Source organism: Antechinus flavipes, chromosome 2 (genome assembly GCF_016432865.1).
Source record: "Antechinus flavipes isolate AdamAnt ecotype Samford, QLD, Australia chromosome 2, AdamAnt_v2, whole genome shotgun sequence".
Taxonomy (NCBI): Eukaryota; Metazoa; Chordata; class Mammalia; order Dasyuromorphia; family Dasyuridae; genus Antechinus; species Antechinus flavipes.
Window position 1 is genome coordinate 635,380,077 of NC_067399.1, and position 25,591 is coordinate 635,405,667.

Here is a 25,591-nt window from a genome sequence, read left to right on the forward strand (position 1 = left end):
AGACACTGAGGTAAAGACTGATGTTTCTAACCCTCCAAATCAGATACCATACTGTGAAAAAAACACTAAATTCAACAAATACTTATTAAACAATCTAAAAGTGGAAGTGACAACCAAAAATGAAACTTCTGGCCCTCTAAGAGCTAAATTCTAATGCAAAAAACAAAATTTGAAGGCAGCTAGATGACACAGTGGCTAGAGCACCAGTCCTGGAATCAGGAGAACAAAAAACACACTTTGTCTTTTAATGAAAAGCTCTAATCAAACAAATTAAAAGAAGTCACTGGACAAACCTAGTTAGAGAGTTGGCTTAAGAGAAGTGGCTGCTAGAATGAAGTGGAATAAGATCTCTCTGACTGGGCAGCTAGGTGTGCAGTGGATAAAGCACCAGCCCTGAAGTCAGGAAAACCTGAATTCAGATGTGATTTTAGACACTTAACTCATCCTAGCTGGGTGACCCTGGGCAAGTTACTTAACCCCAATGCCTCAGGAGGAAAAAAAAAAAAAAGATCTCTCTGATTGCTAAAGGTTCTTGTATCCACAGGACAGTTTTCCCTTTTGTTTCCCACTAACTTTACCAGCATATAATGCAGAAACAAGACTTTATGGACTCAATTATTCCACCAGTATTTGTAGCAAGCCATCATTACAATCCAACTATAAAGAAGACACTACACTACTGCTTAAAGAAATAGAGTCCTACCAACTGCCACCTTGATAACAATGAAAAACAAGCAATAATGACAAAAGGAATAATCAAACAGCTTTGGTTTTGATACATGAGCAAGGGAGTATTTCCTATGATACCAAACTACCTAGAATGCCATAAAAAAATTTATTGTTTTGATTTGCATAATGTTTAAATGTTATTTCTCATTATCTAGAAATAATGAGTTGCAAAAACTGCATTACAGAAAGAAGAAAGCACAAGTAGAAGAAGAATATGACCACAATAAAATTAAAAAATAGCAGGATTCTGATCTAATTCAAATATATAACATTGTTTGTATGCGACTAATACTAAAAGATTTAGTTGGTATTAAATATTAAACTTTAAGTATAGAATAACTACATGTTCTTAAAATCACAATTGTCCTATTATACAGTTTTGCTTCACTGATCTTTTTTTTTTTTAAGAGGGGGCACTACTGAGGGGGAGGGGGTTGTATATCAGGAAGTGACTTGTGTTAAAACAAAATTTATCAATAAAACTAGATCAAAAAAAATTTTTTAAATACAAACTCTCCTGGCAAAATGCCACAAGAGAGGAAACAGCTAAAATGACTTTATTAGATTTCAATAATTTGTCAATTATTAAGTTGTTAAAAACCTAGATCCTTGTTAATATTAATTCAAATTCTCAAATTTCAATTAACTGGAGGGCACAATTGTAGAACACACTTCCCATACAGTATTGTTATTACATAGTAATAGTAATTAGATAAGTAATAATACAATGCAATATATTCAACATAATTGAAATATATTACTTAATTTTATGCCATAAAAGTTATAGGATTCAAAGAGATACTAAAGAAGAGAAAGGGACCTGTATGTGCCAAAATGTTTGTGGCAATCCTTTTTGTAGTGGCCAGAAACTGGAAAATGAATGGATGCCCATCAATTGGAGAGTGGCTGAATAAATTGTGTTATATGAATGTGATGGATTATTATTGTTCTGTAAGAAATGACCAGCAGGATGAATACAGAGAGGCTTGGAGAGACTTACATGAACGGATACTGAGTCAAACGAGCAGAACCAGGAGATCACTATACACTTCAATAACAATACCGTATGAGGATGTATTCTGATGGAAGTGGATTTCTTCGACAAAGAGAAGATCTAACTCAGTTCCAATTGATCAATGATGAACAGAATCAGCTACACCCAAAGAAAGAACACTGGGAAACGAATGTGAACTATTTGCATTTTTGCTTTTCTTCCCGGGTTATTTTTACCTTCTGAATCCAATTCTTCTTGTGCAACAAGAGAACTGTATGGTTCTGCACACATATACTGTTGATATACTATAACATATTTAACATGTATAAGACTGCCTGCCATCTAGGGGAGGGGGTGGAGGGAGGGAAGGGAAAAATCAGAACAGAAGTGAGTGCAAGGGATTATGTTGTAAAAAATTACCCATGCATATGTACTGTCAATAAAAAGTTATAATAATAATAATAAAGAGTTATAGGATTAGAGATTTAGAGCTAAAAGGAACCTCAGAGGTATCTACCTAGCTTAACTCCTTAATTTTACAGATTAAGAAACTAAGGGCCAGGAAAATAAGCAGTTACACAATTACACAAGTAGGTCCTTGACTTGAAAGCCAGCATTCTTTCCATCAAACACAATTACCAATGGGAGTCACATCTCACCATGACCCCTCCTTTGGACTAAAAGTATTAGTGTAGTTGCTAAACAGAGCTCTGTGAATGTTGTACGGACTCCAATAGTGACACTATATTAAGTGATTCTCAAATAATGATATGGGCAATCAATAACAAAGAAACTGATGATGGAATTATTTAACTCCTTCCCTCTCCCTCCAAAAAAATTTAATTTAATTCCTCTTCATTAACTTTAAAATGAAATATTAAATATTTATTTAATATATTTATTAAATGTATTAATTTTTATTAAATTATTTTATATTTTAATATAAATATATTTAAGAATGGAAAGCGTAATTTCAAGGCCTACATATCAGCTATCCATCCACTCAGTACATATACATTTTAAGAGCTTACTGTATGCCAGGGAAGGAATGTTTTTGGATTCCCAGGGAAGGAATGTTTTTGGATTCCCTTAGATATGGTATGATATGTTTCTCTCTCTTTTATTAAAATATAATTGATGGAGAAAAGAGGAGTTCCAAATGTGAAACATTCTAGAAACTATAACTTCAGGATCTTATTGTTTTAATGGTTTCTAGTAACTTCAAATATGATTTATCTTGCTATTAGAAAGAGTAAAAGATACACAAAAACCACAACTAAAAGCTTTATATCATTAATAGTTCCCAATAATTTCTTAATTTAAAAAATACTTTCTTTCCAACTTCCTGCCTATCTCATGGAAACAGTAATTCCAAAAATAGGCAGCAGGATGGGGAAGGGAAACCAAGTGTCCTAGATAATTCACAAATTGGAACAACATCACCTTAAAGTGGATTTCCACTTCAGTGTCTGTAGCTATGCCAACACTTTTGACACCAACTTTTAAAGAAAATCCCCACACAATTGATGGAGAAATCTGAAGCTCTGGCATCAAGTTACAGTGGAGTCTTATCATGAATATATGCTATATATATAGGACTGCTTGCCATCTAGGGGAGGGGGTGGAGGGAGGAGGGGGAAAAATAGGAACAGAAGCGAGTGCAAGGGATAATGTTGTAAAAAAATTACCCTGGAATGGGTTCTGACAATAAAAAGTTATTATAAAATAAAATAAAATTTAAAAAAATGAGTATATGTTTTTCCTATAGTATGCAGGAAGCTTAGAGTATCCCAAAAGATTTGGCTTGGAGAAGTTCTTAATCTACTTGTGGAGTAGACCCCTTTGACAGTCTGGTGAAACCCCATGGACTCATTTTCAGAAAAATGTTTTGAAATGTGTAAAATAAAAAGACTACATAAGACTAACAAAGGAAATAAATTCTACCGAAATGCAGTTATCAAAGTATTAAAAAAACAAACCAAAAACACCAAGTTCATAAATCCCAATTTAAGAATTCCTGGCTCTTCTATAGTCTTAAATATGTGAAGAGATACTAGTAAACAACTATAAATTTATTCCAATGAGAAAAAGACAAAAATAAATGTACTTAAATGGAGAAAAGGATTAAGCAAGATTTTTTAAAAAACTACTTAATGAAGAATCTATGAAATCCTAGAATAAAAACTGTCAACAATCTCCTGAATAAAAGAAAAGGAAGAAAGTGATTTCTCTTGGATGTTCAGAATGTTGTCCACCCTGAAATAGAAGAATGAACTTAATGATCTCTTACAACACCTTCTAATTCTATAATTTTAGCTCATTCTTTAAAGTTTAAAACAAAACAAAAACATCACACTACAATTATATACATGGAATCATGTGAAGTATCTCTCTAAGTTATTTAAAATATAATTCCAACAATTTAGCTCAATTTTATCAACTAGCAATTTTTAGAACATAAAAATCTAATCCCAAAAAGAAAAACAGATGAATTATCAAACTCATCATTTTCTTTTTCTCAATTAAAACTAAACAAAGCATAATAATTGTTTTTATCATTCTTTCTACACTTACCTGGTCTTTCTCATGGGGTAGAAGGCTGACAGGAGGAAGGGAAGATGGAAAAGTATTGGAATATTTTGGAGCTCCACTCCCTTCTAAACTACCATAATTTACCCTATACTGAGGTCCATCTTTCAATAACCTCCCATTATTTACAGCACGTTTGGCCCCCAGTCGTAATCGCTGCTGAAAGGCAGCATTGTTAGTGGTGCTTGTTAAGTCACTTTGACTTCTAAGATATTTTTCTATGTTCTTCAGGGAGGAGCCATTTGGTTCTTGAAGCCCTTCAATTGCTCTCCTTAAGAGTTTATTCCAGTCCACATTGCGGAGATCATTGCAGGATCCCCTAGACCCCTTGGCAGACTTAGGAAAAGTGCCTGGTTTAAGGGATGAAAAACGTCCAGGATTGTCTGGGTCCTTGTAGGAAGCAAGGCCTTTGTTGGTGACTTTGAGAACAGAGCCATCCTGAACACTCAGTTCTAGCTGCTCAGAAACAGTCTTCTTATCCAGTCCATGGGAAGCTGATACTGCATGGCAGATCCTTTCCTCAGATGGCCTCTGCTTTTGTTTTTTGACTTTCTGTATCGCTTCAAGAATCCACTCTGTGTAAAGTGGGTTTGCAAGTTTTACCATGGTTGACAAATGCTTTCTTCCAGCCAAGAGTTACCCATAGAGGTTCTTAAATTTTTAACAATACTTGCAAATGTAGGTGTCATTTACCACCAAAAGCCTGACAACATTCCAAGCAGTGTGAAGCACCATCTTATAAACATCCCTCCTTCGAGAGTCGAAAGGTCATGAATAAGCAATGTGAAAATTCTTCTTCTCTTTAACCAAATGGAAATACTGGATTCAAGTTAGGAACATTTTTAATCAGGAAAGCAAGACCTTAAAAGGAAAAAAGAAAAGTTTTTCAATAAAGCATAAATTAAGAGCAAAGCAAATAATTTCACTTCTCCAGATCTCAGTTTTTTCATTCATTAAATGGAGATCTCTAAGATTAAAACTCTAAATTTACAGTCCCATGAAATATCTTTGCATAGCAGAAACATTTACGTGATTATTTTGATGATGATGGGGAGGTAGGATATTCCTTAATAGTTATGAAAATAAATAACCACTGCTATAATTTTGATTGTGTATTTTAAAACATATAGATTAAAATAAACAATAAAAATAATAAATTATCTTTAACAATAGAGAAGTGATTCATTAAAAAAAATCTCCAAACAACTGCTATATGTAGGTCATCGTTCTAGGGACCAAAAATTGACATAAGAACTGGTCCCTTCAAATGAGAACCTTAAAAGATAATAGGACGGTTGTGAATGTACAAAAATAACCATAACTCCAGTTGTGCTTGATATCAACCTTGCTAATCTTTATGTTAACACAGAAGTTCTTATTGACATGGGATTATAGTTTTGTATTTCTAGTTCACATGCTAAAAAATCAAACTTATTAACGAGAATAAAACAGATATAATATAAATTAATTATCACTGTAACAGACTGCTCTAGTTAATTTCATTTTTTAGTTAGCTAAACTAAGCTATTTTGGAGTAAAAGTTGCGCAGGTTCAAACAAGGATATCAGAGATTAATTTTGCTATTACTTATCTCCATAATATTCATGTATATGTTACTACATATTTTTAGAAACATTATAAAGTATCAATCCAATTAGCAAACTATCAATAATCATGTCAATATAATTTGAAAATGTCTTATTGAAACTAGAGATAATTATCTTTGATACCTTTACTGAAACAGGAAAAAAAAACCAATTTGTCTTCAAAACTTTACTGCACTAGAAAGTTCGAAGCTTCACAACACTTCAAAATTGAAATGTGATCAAAAGTTAGAGATGATCCCAAAAAAAACACTGAACCAACTGGAAAATAATTGTTACTGAAATCAGCTTTGATCAGTGAGAAAAATGTACATCTGAAATTATTTATAACTCTCAACTATAAGAATGAATCTAAAATAAAATCTGAATTATTTTTTCTTAAATTTAGAGAACTTTGGCCCTCAAAGTGTCAAAAGAAGTTACCTAGTTCAACCTATTACCCAAAAGAGGAATCTAATCCACCTGTTTCCTTAATAAAAGGTCATGAAACCAATGTTGAACACTTCCAGTGACTAAGAACTCGCTACTTTGTGAAATAGTTCCCGCAAACTGGAAGAAAATTCTGTTAGCACTGGATCTGTGAAATGTAAAGCAAGATGTGAAAATTATACCTCCTGTGGGCTACTACCCAACAAAGTTTCTGTATCTTCGATGTAACAAATGAAACTAAACCTGCCACAAAATAAACATGGATCTGCTACAAAAGGAGTAGTTTTCTGGTTTTAAAATACATGCATTTACAAAGATTACATTTTAAAATGTCCCTAGTTAACTCTTAGGTTTTGCTCATCCCTACTCTAAGCTCTGCTAATGACTATAAAATCCTTTTCTAATGTAAAGCAAAAATTTGCCACCAAATAATCATTAGTCATTAATATTAGCACTAAACTTCTGAGTCAGCAAAAAATAAAAATTCACTTTTTTCACATGAATGACTCTCAAATATCTGAAAACAGTTTTCACAGCCAACTCCCTTTTCCCAAGCCTTTTCTTCTTTGGGTTCAACAGCTTTACTTTTTTCAGTGGCCCCACATATTACATGATACAGATTTCCCTATCCTTAGGGGACTTCTAAGCTTTAGAGAGTTCAACACCATATCCCAATGGTCTCACCATAACAATTGAATTATCTCCCCTTGATTGAACTAGTGAAAATATTTCTACTAATGCAAATTATTTTTTTTTTGGCAGACTGGACAATATATTAGTTCAAAATGAATTTATTATTAGAACATAATAAGCAAATAAAAGCCCCAGGCCTTTTTTATATGAATTATCATTAATACAGGTATTTATATGCCCTAACTATACTAGTACAATTGATTTTTAAAATGTTAATATAGGCTTTATATTTATCACTGTAAATTTCAATTTGACAATTAAGTCCCATTATCCTAATCAGTTGAAATTATATAGAAATTTGATTCTATCAAACATATTAATTATTCTTTATACTTCTGCTTCTCATTGAAAGATATAATTAAACCTTCCTATGTTTTTATTCCAGTTTTTGATAAAGATATTAGGCTTGCAATATATTTTGTGTTGTAATAAATTTTTCAGGCATAAGAAATGCACTATAACATGTGTTTTACAATGCATGTTTGGAGTATCACACACCAATTGTTTTTATATTATCAATAATCTAATTAAAAGAACCAGCTAAATTTTCCAATGTATAGTGATTTAGGCAAAAATTTAAAAGCATCCCACTAATTATTTTATCTTTCATCCAATATTCTGCATTAATAGCAAATAATTTTATTTGATTGCAAAAAACAGAACTTATAGGAAATGGCGAAAAGCTCATTGAAAACAGTATCTTAATGTCAAAACATATTAAAAATTGATTTAGAGCATATGAATTTTTATATTCCAATAATAGAAACAAATGAAAATATAATGAAATAAAAGGACAATCTATTCATTGGTGAACTTCCACAAATGCATCCTCACAAACAAAACAAAACACCAAATTATAAATTTTAAATGCTTTCTGTGGTTCAAATTAAAATAATTCTTTATGTTAACTACTAACAAATCTAACTATGGTTCCCATTTATATCTTTTAAAAAGAGAGTAAAGAGAGATTTACCATATGCAGTGAAATTCAAAGTACAATAGCTTGTGGTAAAACAGAAGACTCTCCAGTTCTTCAGACAAATCTGCCCAAAGGGGAAAAAAAGTAAACTTTAATTTGGCATAAAAATATCCCAATAAAAGTCAGTAAATATATACTAACATCCATAAATATGTAAAGAAAGCAATATCATAAGCACCTATTAACACATTATTCATCTTATTATTTCAGGTTTCTACAATCCATTTACTAAATTAAGGATTTCAGAACATAGAATACACAGAAAGACATAGAAAAAATCATTTTCTCTCTTTTTCTATTAAACTCACTTCCCTCCTATCTCTGCTATCCTTTGAGGGGATGGAAAGAGAACAGATATAACTGAATAAGATTGCTTCTGTGTTAAAAGATAGGAATGAGAAAAAAGAAAGGTCATCAGCAAAATTTCAATTATTATTTAAGATAGTTTATTATAAATGAATATAGTGCATTTAAGCAACAAGAAAACAAGATCATTAACTTTTAAGTAGTTCTTTTATTTTGCCCCATATAAAATCCATGATCCCAAAAGCTGCCCATACTCAAGCATTTATTATGTCATAAAAATAAGCCACAGCATTTTAATCTAAGAAAAGTGCATGCAAATCTTTTATTCAAACCTTCAACTGTTTATAAATACGGCAATCAGATTGGCCACACTTCAATAAAAAGGGATGGCTCTCTCAAAAGTACTAAGTAAATTAAAATGTGATTACTGCAAAATGGATTTTAGTCCTGTATAAAACAAACAAGCAACCCTAACTCCCCCCACACACATTTATTTCTCTCTCTCACTCTCTCTCACTCTCTCTCTCCTCCCTCTTTCTCCCCTTACCCCCCTCAATTTAATCTCAAAATTAGCTCTCATCTGACACCAACCAGCAGAGTTAATTAGGCAGGAGCAGATGTAATTCAGTGGCTCTCTGCTACTGGTGGAATCAATGTATTAAAAACATAAATAGGAGAAGGAAAAAATTATCTCTAAACACCTCTCGATTATGCGAGTGTTTATTAGACAAACTGCAGTGTAACCATGACAAATTTTTAATCTCAACAAGTTCTTTAATGCAATACAACGTGCTCCTGGGTTCCCTTTCCCCATCATTAGTGAATTTATGATTAGGAAATGTAAATATGAAGGAATTTTAATATTAGCCTAAGCAATGCATTAGATGGAAAAGTGTCTGCAGTAAAAATGGGGCACAGAATACAAAATTAAAAATAAATGAAATTCAGGGATTTTTTTTCTTTTTAGTATAAACCATTCTTCTGATTCCCTTTAGAATATTGAGAATTTACAGTGTTTCACCTGCTCAAAGTGTTTACAGAATAAAAAGAACACCTTAAATCACTCAATAACAAGCAATTTAAAGAATTTTCTACCAGTCAGGTACTGTGCTACACGGGGATAGAAACACAAAAGTGATGAAATAGTCCCTGACTTCAAGGAGCTCACATTCTAATGGAAATACACATATACATTTCTATATACAGAATATATAGGAAAAACAACAACAAGGTAGCTTGGGAAGGAGGACACTACTAACTAGGGCAAAAGTTCCTAACCTGAGGTTCATAAACTTAAAAAAAAAATTCTGATATTTTATTTCAATAAAACTGCCTTTATTTGTAATCCTATTTATTAAAAAAAATATGCTGAGGAATTCAAAATTTTCACCAGTCTGTCAGAGAGATCCATGGCCACAAAAAAAGGATAAGAATCCCTGAGCTAGGGGGAAGTTAAAGGTTTGGTATACAAAAGCTAAGCCTTGAAGGAAGCCAGGGATTTTAAGAGGCACAGGTATGGCATGGGGAACAGCCAAGGTAAAAGAATGGGGGCAGGGAGCTGAGGGGAGGAAAGGAGGAACAGAAAGAAGGCCAGAGTGGGCTGAAGGGGAGAAAAAGTTAGTAACACTTGAAAGGTAGGAAGGGGTTAAATACTGAAGAGCTTTAAATGCCAAATATTTGACCCTAGAAGTACCTAGGAGCTAGTGACTAATGTATTCTAAGGAGAGAAGTTTTGTAAAGGATGGAATGGAGTAGGGAGGAATTGAGGCAAGGAGATTAAAGATGAAGCTATTTCAATCAGGGTGAGGGTGGAAACAAAGGTCTGAATTCCATTTAATTCTTTTAAAAATGAAATTTTTCAGTATGAAGGATGACAATGAAATAACAACATTTTCCAAATTCCAGATTAAAAAACCCCAAATCAAACACTCTTGGCAATTTCCACTTCTAAGTCTTGCATTTGAAAGTTTTTTCTTAGCATATAAACTTAAAAGAGGAACCAAAACAACATCAAAGATGATTAGAACGTTCAAATTAATTTTGTGGATTTATAACAAACCAAAATGTTTTTAAAAGGTCCCAATTTTGCTAATTTTAATTTTAAAAATCATATGAATAACTATAACCAGCATTATTTACATCATTTTAATAAACTATTCTAAATTGTCCTATAGAAATGCTTAGTCTAACACTGATTTCAGTGTGCTAAGTCTTTACATAATCAACACTATTCTTAGCAGAAAAAGTTCACCTCAGAAGAAACTGGCCATCAATTCTACAGGTGATCTCCTTTAAGCTTTTACTGAAATATTATAGCATATCAATGTTTTATAACTTTAGAGTAACAAGAATATAGTTCCATCAATAATAGTGGTAAAGAAAATCAAAATTCAGTCAAAAAGAGGCTGTTCTTTTCTTATTTTGAATTTTATTTTCCAGCGATTGTTTCATTTTCATCTGTATTTCCATTCCCTCCTGTAGTGTTTGGCACATGTTATATGCTTAGGGAGTGCTTACTTTGTAATTCAGTAGTTTTTTCAGTAGTTATCCCATCAGAGGTTTTCCTGGCAGAGACATGGGACAGCTTTGCTGTTTCCTTCTCCAGCTCATTTTACAAAAGAGGAAACTGAGGCAAACAGGATTAAGTATCTTGCCCAAGATTACACAGCTAGGAAGTGGTTGAGATCAGACTCAGGAGTCTTAACTCCAGGCCTGGCACTCTACCCACTGTGCCACGTAGCGGTCCCTGAGGGCATCCTAATAGAGAATTATTTTTTACTTTTATACTCACTTGACCTTTCAAAATTTGTTATGTGGCCAAATGAGGATTGACCCTATCACATCTTTCTGATTTCGAGGAAGCTTCAAATGGGAAGTCCTCCTCTTCATTTTCCAGTCTCCATGATACAAGGCTCTATATACAATTAAATGTTTATTGGCAGACATTAAAAAAAAAACAAAAAAAAAAAAAACACTACCTGAATAGTGAACTAGTTCACTTTCATATCCTTCCTTACAAGCTAAAGACCCTAAATGAGAAGATAGTAATCAATCAATAAGCATTTCTAGAGCTCCTATTTAGTGGAGATATAAAACCAAGAAATAATCTTTGTTCCCAAGAAGTCTCCTATCTGAGGAGACAAAAAACAAAGATAACTGAAACAAATGGAAGAGAATTAAGCTGGGAGATAGGAAAAGGAGTAACAAAAGGTATAGAAGGAAACTACAGAGGGAGCAATCTCCAGATCCCCTTCATTTTCTAAATTACATCTATTCCAGCACTTTATTTAAAGTACAAGACTTCCTACATTGAGGGCTAATAAAGTTATAGACTATTTGAGAAGATCTGCAGAACAAATCAAGAAAATAAATGGAAACAAAGGTCTGAATTCCATTTAATTCTTTCAAAAATGAAATTTTTCAGTATGAAGGATGACAATGAAATAACAACATTTTCCAAATTCCAGATTAAAAAACCCCAAATCAAACACTCTTGGCAATTTCCACTTCTAAGTCTTGCATTTGAAAGTTTTTTCTTAGCATATAAACTTAAAAGAGGAACCAAAACAACATCAAAGATGATTAGAACGTTCAAATTAATTTTGTGGATTTATAACAAACCAAAATGTTTTTAAAAGGTCCCAATTTTGCTAATTTTAATTTTTAAAATCATATGAATAACTATAACCAGCATTATTTACATCATTTTAATAAACTATTCTAAATTGTCCTATAGAAATGCTTAGTCTAACACTGATTTCAGTGTGCTAAGTCTTTACATAATCAACACTATTCTTAGCAGAAAAAGTTCACCTCAGAAGAAAGCCATCAATTCTACAGGTGATCTCCTTTAAGCTTTTACTGAAATATTATAGCATATCAATGTTTTATAACTTTAGAGTAACAAGAATATAGTTCCATCAATAATAGTGGTAAAGAAAATCAAAATTCAGTCAAAAAGAGGCTGTTCTTTTCTTATTTTGAATTTTATTTTCCAGCGATTGTTTCATTTTCATCTGTATTTCCATTCCCTCCTGTAGTGTTTGGCACATGTTATATGCTTAGGGAGTGCTTACTTTGTAATTCAGTAGTTTTTTCAGTAGTTATCCCATCAGAGGTTTTCTTGGCAGAGACATGGGACAGCTTTGCTGTTTCCTTCTCCAGCTCATTTTACAAAAGAGGAAACTGAGGCAAACAGGATTAAGTATCTTGCCCAAGATTACACAGCTAGGAAGTGGTTGAGATCAGACTCAGGAGTCTTAACTCCAGGCCTGGCACTCTACCCACTGTGCCACGTAGCGGTCCCTGAGGGCATCCTAATAGAGAATTATTTTTTACTTTTATACTCACTTGACCTTTCAAAATTTGTTATGTGGCCAAATGAGGATTGACCCTATCACATCTTTCTGATTTCGAGGAAGCTTCAAATGGGAAGTCCTCCTCTTCATTTTCCAGTCTCCATGATACAAGGCTCTATATACAATTAAATGTTTATTGGCAGACATTAAAAAAAAAACAACAAAAAAAAAACCACTACCTGAATAGTGAACTAGTTCACTTTCATATCCTTCCTTACAAGCTAAAGACCCTAAATGAGAAGATAGTAATCAATCAATAAGCATTTCTAGAGCTCCTATTTAGTGGAGATATAAAACCAAGAAATAATCTTTGTTCCCAAGAAGTCTCCTATCTGAGGAGACAAAAAACAAAGATAACTGAAACAAATGGAAGAGAATTAAGCTGGGAGATAGGAAAAGGAGTAACAAAAGGTATAGAAGGAAACTACAGAGGGAGCAATCTCCAGATCCCCTTCATTTTCTAAATTACATCTATTCCAGCACTTTATTTAAAGTACAAGACTTCCTACATTGAGGGCTAATAAAGTTATAGACTATTTGAGAAGATCTGCAGAACAAATCAAGAAAATAAATGGAAAAAAAACTAGTCATTTTGATTATCTTTAGTAGATTTTATTGATAGAAAATGAAGCCTTATCATTCTTTAAAAAATTATTGGTGAATTTAAATTATCTATTTTGCCCCCCTCTCCCTCCCACATACCATGCTCTCCTTCCCTCCTCTTCCCTCCTCCCGCCCCTTACTCTGATGATTAGAAGTTAATGACAAGACAACATTTAAATGTCAATCACATTATAAAATTTCACAACTGTATAATGATTCCTTCAATTATTTTAGCATTTTAAATATGCCATTATTAATAACTTTGGAAAGTTGTCTTGGTGACATTTTTGTCATTTTAAAAGCCTCATCTTTTATCTATTTAAATTATTTTACATTGTTATATGTAATTTTATGTATCAATTGAATTTTGTAGCTCAAGTACACAAAGTAATATCTATCTTAATGTAGCAATGCTGATCATAACAGCAAATGCTATTGATAGCAATCTATTAAAATAACCTATGAGGTTTCTGGTTAAACAAAGAATGTAAAAACAAAAATTTTTATTTCGATATTTCCATTAAGATAAATGATGGGATGAGGAAGCAAGATGGTGTTTTTACTCTAAAGTACTGTTTTCCAAATTGTTTTTTGTTTTTTAAGTCAAGAATGGTTTTCTATCTCTTCTCAACCACTAGTTTCTTCCCTACTGCTTGTAAACATCCCCCATCCTTAAAAAAACAAACAAACCAATCTTCACCTGATTCTACTATTCCTCAAACAATCCTCCTATATCACAAACTCATGCCACTTCCTCTCTTTTCACATTTTATCTCCTTCCATTCTGGCTTCCAACTGCCAAATTTTAATGGCCAAATGCAATAAATGTCTTTTCTCAATTTTCATTCTCAAGTACCCCTCTGCAGCATCTGACACTGCTTACCAAGTTCTCTTCCTGGACACCATCTTATTTCTGGGTTTTCAAGATACTTCTTTCTGGTCCTCCCACCCACCAGTTTGCCTGTTCTTTCTCAGCTCCCTTTCCTACATATTCCTTTTAGTCTCATCTCCTTATGTGATGTACCTCTACATAAAAACGCGAGTCTCATTTTCTTCCCTTCCTTCCTCTTCCCTCCACCTTTCTTTCCCTCCTTTGCCCCCTTCTCTTCTCCATGCCCATCTCTATTCCTAATCTTTCTCTTTCCTTCATCCACCTCCCAATCCCTTTCTCTCCTGAATTCTTCTCCCTCTCTCCTCCTTTAGGTGCCCAGTTTCAATTCCACACCACCAACTGGATACTGGACACCTCCAACTCAAAATCAAGATGTCTATACTGAACTTATCATTCCTCTCAATAATCTCCTCTTCCTAAATTCTTCATTTCTGATGAGGATAACAGCATCCCTTCTTAACACTCATGGCTACAACCTTAAAGTCCTCTTAGACCAAAGGTTCTAATCCTTTTTGATCATGGACCCCTTTGACAGTCTAGTGAAACTCTTCTCAATATAAAGTTAAATGAACAAAATATGTAAGATTACAGAAGAAAATATTTGAATTAAAATGTAGTCATTAAAATTGTTTTAAAGAACAAGTTAAAGAACAGGTTAAGACTTCTAAACACTTCTTTCTCAATTATCTTTCAAAGCCTATCAGTTGCCAGTTCTACTGTTTTTTATTTCTATGACCTATTTCTCATCAGTCCCTTTCTCTTTACTCATAGGGCCACCCATCCTGATTCAGACTCTCATCACCTTTCACCTGGCTTGTGCAATAACCTCCTACTTGGTTACCTCTAGCATTTCCTCCCTTTGATCCCATTCTCCATACAACTTTCAAATTGGTATTCCAACAACAAAAGTCTAACAATATCACTCTTTTTCTTAAGAAACCCCAACGACTTTTTTTTGTAATGCAAAGAACTGGAAATTGAGTAGATGCCCATCACTTGGGAAATGGCTAATGAAATATGAATGCAATGGAATATTATTGTTCTATAAGAAATGATAAGCAGGCCGACTTCAGAAAAACCTAGAAAAATTTACATGAACTGAGACTGAGTGAAGTGAGTAGAACCAAAAAAAAAACTGTATATAATAACAAGAATATTACATGATGATTAACTGTGATGGACATGGCTCTTTTCAACAATGAAGTGATTCAGGGCAATTCCAATAGGCTTGGGATAAAAAATGCCATCCACATCCAGAGAGGGAACTATGTACATTCAATGTGGATTGATACATAGTATTTTCACTTCTGTGTGTTCTCTTGTGATTTTTTTTTTCTTGTGGAATTTTTTGCCTTTTGATTGATTTTTCTTGTATAACATGACAAATATGGAAATAATTTTTTAAATAATTGTACATATTTAACCTATATCAGATTGCTTACTATCTTGGGGAACGGGGAAGTAAAGGAGGAAGCAGAAAAACTTGGAATACAAGTATTACACAAAAAGAATGTTGAAAAACATCTATAAATATATTTGGAAAAATAAAATACTATTTGAAAAAGTTTAAAAAAAAAAAGAAATAGCAGTGACTTGTTCCTGTAGCTTTTAACTCTCTTTACAAGATAGCATTAGTCTTCCTTTACAAGTTTATTATATATTATTCTCCAGACATTCTATGTTCTAACCAAACTGGACTTGGTGCCAGTTCATCTCCTTTAACTATTTCTTTGTACAAGTTGTCATCTATTCTGGGAATATACCCCACTCTTACACCTCATAGAATTCTTCATTTTCTTCACAGTCCAACTCAAATGCTCCATCCCACAAAAAGCCTTATCTTGAATGTGCTACATCTTACATTTAACTTTCTATATATTTGTGGTTTCTTCCTAATAGAATGTAAACTCCTTGAGGGCAGGGACTGTTTCATTTTTACCTCAGTGCTGTGGATCGTAGATAACAGTGAGCACTTAATAAATGCTTAATGAACTGAATAAAGTGAATAGTTTGGGTTTTTTTGAACTGGAGTCCTGTAGACCAGGAATTCAAGTTGATAATTTACCAAAAAATGTGAGATACCAAAAATGGAATGATTGCCTCATAAAGTCATGAACTTTTTATCACAGGAACCAAGACTCAGAAGACCTGGATTTAAGTCTCTATTCTACCAGATACATTGCTATAGAGAATTCACATAAACTTCTCTGAACCCCAGCTGAATCTCTTGTCTTGATAATCAAATGAATTCTATCTGAAAATAAACTACTGTTTATTTCTGTATATATATAAAACTCTCTATAAAGATGATATCCTTATATTTAGCTCACTGAGGCAGTGGTGGTAATAGGGAATAGCTGAAAATAAAGGTAAATAATTCTGAAGAGTTTGGACCTGATGTGGGGTAAAAAGCGCTTGAAATTTCTTGAGCAGAAGAGTGACAGAATGAAAGTGTCCTAAAGCAACCATGAAAAATGTTGTTTTAGGAAGATAAGTTTGGCAAGGATTGCAGTATGGATTAGGAAATAGAGAAATTGTAGGCAGAAAAACCAGGCAGCAGATATTTGATCACAATACATTTTCACATTAAAAAATAAATGTAATTCAAAATCTTGTCAGAGCACAAAATTTTTTTAAAATAGCAATTTGATCACTAAAGTTTTTAAAGTCACATTCTAATAAAATTTCCTTGCCAATTCTAAAACTAAACTACCATGAAAAATACTTAAGCAAGGTTATAATATTATGTAAATTGGAAGTTTAATTTTATTATGAAATGTTTTCATTGACAAATTTCCTTGTTATATCATTAACCATAATTGTGTGAATCTGCTTCAACAAAACAAGAATCTTATAATTTCTATAATCCTTAGCAAAATGATTTTAGATTGCCTAAATCATGAGTGATATTCATAAATTTACTAGTGATTTTAACTGTCATTTTATTGAAGCAAGGAAATAAGCTCTGTTGATTATTTCCAAATTATCCTGTCTATGACTGTGTACATAACTGTCCTTCCCCATCAGACTGTGAGCTCCTGGAGAGCAGGGACTGCCTTTTGTCTTCCTTTGTATTCCCAGCACTTGGCTTAACAAAGTAGACATTTTAAAAAGTGTTTATTGACCGACAGTATGACTTCTTCTACCAAGGCAGGTTAGAATATACTTTGGACTCATACAACTAATTCCCAGGTGAAGAGTATAAGATTACCCCAGTTTTTAACAGATGAAGAAATTCAAGGAGAAAGAGATAATTGTCCATTATCCAGTAATTGCAATTTAACTGATTTGAAATCAGTTCTCATAACTCCAAGTCCAATCCGTCCTCTTTCCATTACTTTGCTCTTTTTGGATTGTCAATCATCCCAGTGTTTAAATGTTATAAACTTTAATTTCTAACATATAATCATGTTTCTGTGAATATTTTAAGAAATATGATCCCTTCTAAGATAGTATTTTAGAGATAAGTTGAAAAGTCATTTAAAGTCATCAGAACTTTTGAGAAGCAAGGATATTTCTACTTTAAAAAAATCAATTAAATGTAAAGCATATTGTTTTGGAAAGATGAAATCATCAATTCCATTTTGAGATTAGCTAGTACTTGATAATCAAAACAAAAGAACCAAGATAAACCAATATCTAAAATTTTAAAAAGATGATTCTGAAAATATTTGTCATTTCTAATTTGTGATTAGTTGTTTTTTTTCAATGGCATATCTTCAAAAATAAAGAAAAAAAACCAGTAGGTTTCTCTAAGAGTTGGGAAGGGAAAAAAAGGTCATTCATACTATATGATTTTAACATCTATTAAGGATTACAGTTGCTAATTTCCTTATTTCTATTTAGGACACAACTACCCTTCCAGCGATCCAGGTTCACAACCTCTAACAATTCTCAATTCTTCCAGGACCTTCACCAGCCCACATCCAATGAAGTGCCAAATTTACCTCCAGACTTCCTTCTTTCCATTCATGAATGTATCTCCCCATTCCAAAACCTCATTGTGTCTCTCTCCAGGATGATTCCACTTTCACATGCTCCAGACTCCTTCCACTACATTCTACAGACTCCTTCCCCTCAGATGGCACCTTTGGGACACTCAAAGCCTCTTCTGTTTCCCAACTTGTTGGGGTTCTTTTCCTTCTGGAACTATCTTTCACTGGTTTTTGATTCATGCTTTTCTACCAAAAGCTCAGAAGAGTCCCGAGTTCTTTAGAAGAGGGGCAGCTTAATGTAATAAAAAGAATACTAGGTTTCTAGTAAGAGCACCTGGTGTCTGGTCCTGATTCAAATCTTACCACCTGTGAGGTCTTGCAGCTATCACTCAACATTTCCAGCTCTCAGTTTCCTGATCTGTACAATGAAGGAAAAACCAAGCGAATTCTAAAGGGCTATTCCAGCTTGGTGGTGACATAGTGGATACAGCACCAGGCCTGGATTCAGGAAGATCTGAGTTCAAATGCAGCCTCAGACATTTCTAACTTTGTGACTCTAAACAAATCACCTAACTCTGTCTGCCTCAATTTCTTCATCTGTAAAATGAGCTAGAGAAGGAAAAGGCACACCACTTTGCTAAGAAAATCCCAAACCAGGATCTAATGAAAAACAAATGAATAACAAATTTCAGCTTGAAACTTATAATCCTAAGCATTCTGAGGAAGAATTGTTTTTTTTTTTTTTCAATAAAACTTAGCAGGTACTTAATAAGTGATCCTTAAATTTATTGAGTTACAACAAAAAAGCCACAAAATTACCATTGGAGCATCTATTAAGAGCAAGATTCTACACAATCAGATTCAAAGTTCCAAAGCACCCAAATCACTGAGAAGACAGTGCATGTACAATCTACTGGAGACCCACAAAGTGGGTTTTTCTGACTTCTTTTCATGGCCCACCAGAGTCAATAACCCCTGGTCCTTTCAGGGCTGTAAAAAAAAAAAATCAAGATTTGAGAAAACAGAATGTAGAGAAGTAAAAATAAGAGTGTCTCAAGAGATGTTACTGATTGCCCTGCTGCTAGCACCTCCTCTGTAACAATAACAGATTTATCTTATGAGTATTTTGTATATATTTGTTAACCTATATGTGTACATACTGTTTCACATGATGGGACATTAGCTCCTTAGGACAAATACTGTTTCATTTATCTCTCTGTATGCCTCAGTGTCAGATATGACGTGTGGCACAGAAGAGGCACTTGTTGATTCACTGGTTGTTCATAATTACAAATGATACTATGTTTGCAACAAGATGACTACTATTCAGAAGATAAAATGCTTGAAAAGTTTTTCAAAAATGCAAATATTTTTAACTTCATATTTTTTTATGTTGTTATTTACTACTTTTTAAGCAGACTGATTATTTAGTGCCATCATCTCAACTTCACCTCAAATAGGTAAATATTTTTCTCTTGCCAAAAAAGGGGGCAAAAAACCCCTAACCTTATTGCTGGATAATCTTGAACTTATTGCACTAGTCTCAAAAGATTCCCCTACAACAGCTGCAACAGATGCATACCCACCTTACTTAGATACTTCTTGTTCCTACGGGATATAAAAGATAGTTTCTGAAATGCATCAATGGGAAGGGAAATTTTCCACTTTTTGAATATGGACTGTTTCTTCTAACTCACTACCTCCTGGGGAGAAACCCTTCCTATAGGAGCAACTTCCTCCGTCTTATGTCTACATCACTATGTGTGTGCGAAATGAATGACTTTGGGGAGAGGAACACTGTTTGACAAATCTGCACCTTCCATCTAAATTCTGATTTATTAGCAAGAATTCTTGTCCCTTTGCTATGTTACTTTTCTCGTTTTTTCTTTTTAAAATTTTTAAATTAAAATTTTAAAAAATTTGAAAACTATTAACCTAAATCCCCATCCCCAAACACTGCAACAACATATAATCACCCACTGTCAATCAACCTCCTGTTCGTGTCATAAGGTCTTAAATTTAAAGTTGATAAAGGCTGATAAAGACAGTCCGTTGAGCTCCCCAACCTCCCATTAATTTACTGATGAGAAAACTGAGATCCAGAGAAACTAAAGTGACTTTCTAAGATCCCACAGACAGTAAATATCTGAGGCATAACTCAAATCCAGATCTTCCTTACTACAACTAAATTCAGTGTACAATTCACTAAACCATGCTGCCTCTAGCTCATTTCATCTAGCTTCAGGAGCCCTAGAGTCACCCTAATATGTTTGCCAACATTTTTACCCCGAGTTGTCCACCCACTCACCCATCATCTCATCCCCACATACATACTTCAAGACACATTTTCATTTCAAGAGACATCTGTAACTATTACACAGTAAAATTCCATTCTACCATCCTATCCTTCTAGCCTAATCTTGGATTACTCCTATGAACTATACGATTCCACAAAACTGGACTGGTCAATGCATCTGGGACATACCGCTCCAACTCTCCTCCACCTGGAATGACCTCAGCATATCATCACCTGGTGAAATCTTACTATCTTTCAAGATCCAGCTCAAATGTCAGCTCCTCTTCCATAAGGCCTTTTCCAATCAAATGCCTTTCTTTAGTCCACTTCACAAATTATCTTTCCTGTCTTTTGGCTCATACCTCTTCTTGATCTATTAACATATTCTATTATAAAATAGAATATAAAAACATAAAATATAAATAAAAAATATATAAATATAAAACATTTGTGTCTCTGCTGTATCTCCCTGCCTCTATCATACACACCCAGAATCCATCATCATGCTGTAAGCCCATCAAGGGCTGTATTATACATTGTAGCCAAGAGTTCAGCCCAGGACTCCATATACATAGAAGATATCTCATAAACTGTCTTCTCCAATCTAATCTCCAATGCTCCATTTTTCCTCAAGTCATATACCCAAGAAGTAACATGAAATAATGGCAAGAGTGTTGTGAGCCTTGGAGTCTGGAAGATCCAGATTCAAAGGCTAGGGTAGATGTGGACTCCTTCATTTCTATGGTGTCTCCCTTATCTTTATGCTTTCCTCTCTTTCAGCAGGGACTGTTTTATGCTCACCTTGGTCTCCCCAGTGTCTTTCTCATAGTAAGTGCTTAATAAATGTTTGTGGACCAACCAAGTGCCCTGGACCATTCTCTTCATCTCTCTCAGCTTCAGGTTCTTCATCTGTCAAGTGAGGATAATGAAAACTATAGCACTTGTATCAGGATATAGGTGGAGGATCAAATGAAGTGTATAAAGCACTTCATAACCTTTAAAGTTCTCTTTATTTATGAACTTTTATTATTACCACCAAGACCCAGGATTCCAGACTTAGAACCGGAAGAGACCTTAGCAGTTAAGAGTTCAACCCTGTGATTTTACAAAGGTCAGAGACTCAGGTCAGAGAAATGAAGGGATTTGTGCCCTGGGTCACAGTGGGAGTCAGTGTCTAGGGAAGGATTTAAATCCCTGGCTGCCTGATCCATTCCTCCAAACTGTAATGTTCATCCTTCTTAATCCTATTCATAAAAACTCTTACTTTTAATTCTCCCCACAATTCAATCATCCACAGTAGCAAATCCAGCTTGCTTGCTCTATCTAGTTGTTTCTTTTCCAGGATACACACATCAATTTTTCCTGCTCTGAATTTCTGCTTTTTTCAGCCTGTCAACCTCCCCTATATATCTTGGAGGATTAAATTAATTATTTGAATTTAACTTTTTAAATTTAATTTAATTATTTTATTTAAATGAAGTAAATTAAAAAACAAAAAGCAAATACCAATGTTGTATAATAGAAGGAGCCTCACCTCTTCCTAGGCCAAACCAGAAGAAGAAATTTATAACTCAGCAATCTAAAGTGACTTTTGCAAAATCAAACAAGCTAGTCTAGAATAGTCAGACTGAAATTTTAGGCACCCTGATTTCCCACATTGCTTCTTTTACTGTTTTTCTATGCACACAGTGACTAGGAACTTGGCAAATGTTTGTCAAAGTCCCTCAAAACTGGGGCAGCTAGGTGCTGCAGTGGATAGAGCACCAGCCCTGAAGTCAGGAGGACCTGAGTGCAAATCTAGCCTCAGACACTTAACACTTCCTAGCTGTGTGACCCTGAGCAAGTCACTTAACTCCAATTGCCTCAGCAAAAAAAAAAAAAAAAAGTTCCTCAAAACTAATTTCCATGTCCCCCTATCGCTACCAGCTACAATCCAGAAACTCCTTCACTATGGAAATACTTCATGTGCCCTAATACTTCTCATCTAAACCACAACCTCAGCCCAGGACAACCCTCACTACCCCATCTGGCTCTCCCATTCTAGTAGATACATATCCTTTTGATGTGACTCTCCTGAGCTCCATAACTTCAACTTCAATTATAAGAAATCCGTGTTAACAAGAACAGCTTCCTTTACAATAACGTTTATTTGGCGATTTAAGTTCAGCAAGCCAAATATTATTACCTTTATTTTAGCAGAGAAAACTGAAGAACAAAGTCAAGAACAAGGACCCGTGTTCTAAGGCTATCCTGCACAAATTACTTAAATTCTCTGGGTCCCAGTTTCTTCAGATATAGAAAACAGGGATTGAACATCTAAGATCTGTCCCTTCTAGAGTACTGATGTAAGACCTGCTCAATGTCGGAAAGCAATCAATCAGCCAATGAGCCCTCATTAAGTACCTACTCCAGGACTGGAGCTGCTCCCTGTCTTCAAGGACTTTACATTCTAACTAGGGAGACAAGCGCCCACCCAGGGCTTCAGAAGCATTCTTTCAGGACTGGTGGCAGCTGTGGGGGAGGGGCCTCAGACTACCGAGTGGTTGTGTGACCCAGGGTACAAGTCCACTCATTAATCTCAGTCGCCACTTCTGGTCTGTAAAGTGGGAATAGATAATAAGGTGGTATAAGGACCACAGGAGAGAGCTGGCTTACGCGAGGCGCTTTGCAAACCTTAAAGCGCTAAAAGAATGCTAGCGTTATATTTATTGTCACTTAAGGTAATTATTCCACCCTGCTCCCCACAAGACTCCTGAATGCATCCAGCTAACTCGCCTGCACCATCCTCCTCCTCCTCATTTATCTCTAAATCCTCTCGAATATTTTCCCACAGCCCTGGGATTGTTACCCGCTAGGAAACGACCAGGCAGAGTAATAACAAGCATCTCACATGTGCCACTCTTCCACACGCACATTCATAGCCCCCACTCCCAGCTGTAAGCCCCACCGAGTGTCCCCCATACACCCCATCACGCTTCTCTTCAAAAAACCCTCCCAGGCCAGCAGCTCCAGCCTCCTGGACTCCCAAACCCCGCCCCCTATATCTCGCCCCGCCCCTCCGAGGCTCTCGCCCCGCCCCACGAGGTTTACGCCCCGCCCCGAGGCTCGCGCAAGAGGGCGGGGCCTCTCCCTCCCAGATTCTCCCGCCCCCTACCGTCACGCTCGGGGACAGCCTGACCTCAAGCGGCCCCGCGGTGACCCTCGCGCAGGGGCCTGTGGGAGGGGCATCGCGCGCCCTCTCCCTCCCCCCCCAGTCTCCTCCCCCTGGGGGCGCGCTGGAGTGGGGGGCGGGTGACAGACCTGACCGCCTGCTGCCGCCGCCACCACCACGCCTGCCGGGGGCGCTGGCCCTGCCTGAGGAAGAAGCCGCGGCTGCTGCCTGAGGGAAGTGCCACTGCCGCCGCCGCCGCTGCCGCCGCCGCCAGGGGTAGGAGCTAAGCCGCCGCCATTTTGTGTCCCCCTGTTGTTGTCGTTGACATGAATCCGACATGACACTGATTACAGCCCAATGGAGTCTCATTAAACCCGCGCCGCCGCCCCGCCCCGCTGCCGCTCCATTGGACAATACAATTGGCTCCCGAGGCCACCCGTTGGCCTATGTGCCTGTCCATCACCCGCCCACTAAACAACCTGCAGCCCATTGGGGTAGGCTCCTGCCGGTCATCTGTTCTCCGCATAGGCACGCCCTTCGACCCATCGTCCCCCCCTTTGGGCACCGCCCCCAGGGAGGATCCGCCGCTACTACCAATCAGGAGCATGCTTGAGCCACTCTTGCCCGCACCTATTGGCCGAACCTCTCTCTTTTGCCCAGCCACTGCACCACCTCCACTTCCATCTCTCCGCCCCCCTAACGCTAGAAACAGATTAGGCGATCTTTTAGGAGCAGTGCTTGACCTTATTGGCTGCTGGGGACGTCAATCACCATCACCTCCACCAACACCTCCCCATTCCCCCCTACACGCTACTCCCTCCAGCTCGTCTACAATTCCCCTAGCCCGCAGCTAAAGTTTGTGTGAGAGCTGATCGCTGGCGGCGGCCGCAGGATTTAGGGGTGGGTGCGGGCGGGCGCGCGCGCGCGGGCGGGCGGGGACGAGAAGTTAAAATTCGAGGTTCTCGGGCGCCAGCTTCTGCGGTGGAACGCGCGGACGGGCGTGCCTTCCGGAGCGCTCCAACCCGCCCCCTTCTCCACTCGCCACCCCCCCCTTCAGTCTCCCCTCCGGTCCAGGGCGATCACTCGCCCGCCTCTGGGTTCGCATCCTACCCCCCACTCCTCCTGAGCTGCTATCCCTGGGCTGGGTGCTGGTGGAGCGTTGTCACTACCCTCTCCAAGTCCCCTCCCGAGGGGGCGCGCCCCCCTACCCCTCCGGGCGTGCACCTCCAGCTCGGCACTCGCCCGTGTCTGCAAGCACGTGCAATCGCCATCGCGGGCTCCGGCCACCCCAGCCCCCAGCTGACCTCGCCTCGGGCCCCGGCCAATCGCTCGCTGCCCTTTGTTGCTGTAGCCGGGGTCTCCCTGCTTCCTTCCTCAGCCTCCGCCTCGTCCTTTACCAGCCGCCCGGGTCCGCAGCGTTGCACTCCCCCCACCCGGGACCCGCCGCCGCCTCCTCCTCCTCCTCGTCCTCGTCCTCCTCCTCCTCCTCCTCCTCCTCCTCCTCCTCCTCCTTTTACTCCTTCTTCTCCTCCTCCTCCTCCTCCTCCTTCTGCTCCTCCTGCTCCTCGGCTTCGGGCTGCAGCGCACAGAGCCCGAGGCAGCGCCGCCCAGTCCCGCTCCCCCCCGCCCGGCCGGGCTGGGGGCGCAGCCCGGCCCCCGCCCGCCCAGCTCCGCGTCCCCGCCCGCCCCGGGGTACCTGCGGCCGCTCCTCCCCGCCCCGGGGGCTCCGCTCTCTCCTGCGCCTCGGGGAGCTGGGCCGGCCTGCGGGGGGAGGGGAAGGAGGGAGGGAAGGAGAGGGAGGGTGGCTGGTGCCAACGGGAGGATGCGGACACCCGGAGCCACCGAGAGAGAGGTGAACGTGCTGGTCGGCCGGGCCAGGGCTGTGACAGACGCCGTCCCCACCCACCCCCAGCGGCCCTCGCGCCCAAAACTTCGGAAGGGGGAGCTGCGGGCATTTGGGGGCGCCGGGGGAGCTGGGGCGCCGGGTCTGCTTTGACAGGCGGGGGAGGGAGCAATGACATGTAGCAACTGCG

General features: G+C 37.4%; 1 protein-coding gene across 3 annotated transcripts in view; it reads right to left on the reverse strand.

Annotated features, from left to right (window-relative positions):
- The window catches only part of KAT6B (lysine acetyltransferase 6B), a 224,798-nt gene extending 199,845 nt beyond the window's left edge, over window positions 1-24,953 (reverse strand). For all 3 annotated transcript variants that reach the window (XM_051982063.1, XM_051982062.1, XM_051982061.1), the window contains exons 1-3: window positions 24,863-24,953; window positions 8,012-8,081; window positions 4,298-5,173 (exon numbers count right to left, since the gene is read on the reverse strand). In XM_051982063.1, coding sequence (XP_051838023.1) covers window positions 4,298-4,918 — 621 coding nt within the window. In that variant the 5' untranslated portion in view covers window positions 4,919-5,173; window positions 8,012-8,081; window positions 24,863-24,953. The remainder of the gene's footprint in view (window positions 1-4,297; window positions 5,174-8,011; window positions 8,082-24,862) is intronic.
- Window positions 24,954-25,591: the final 638 nt, after the last annotated feature.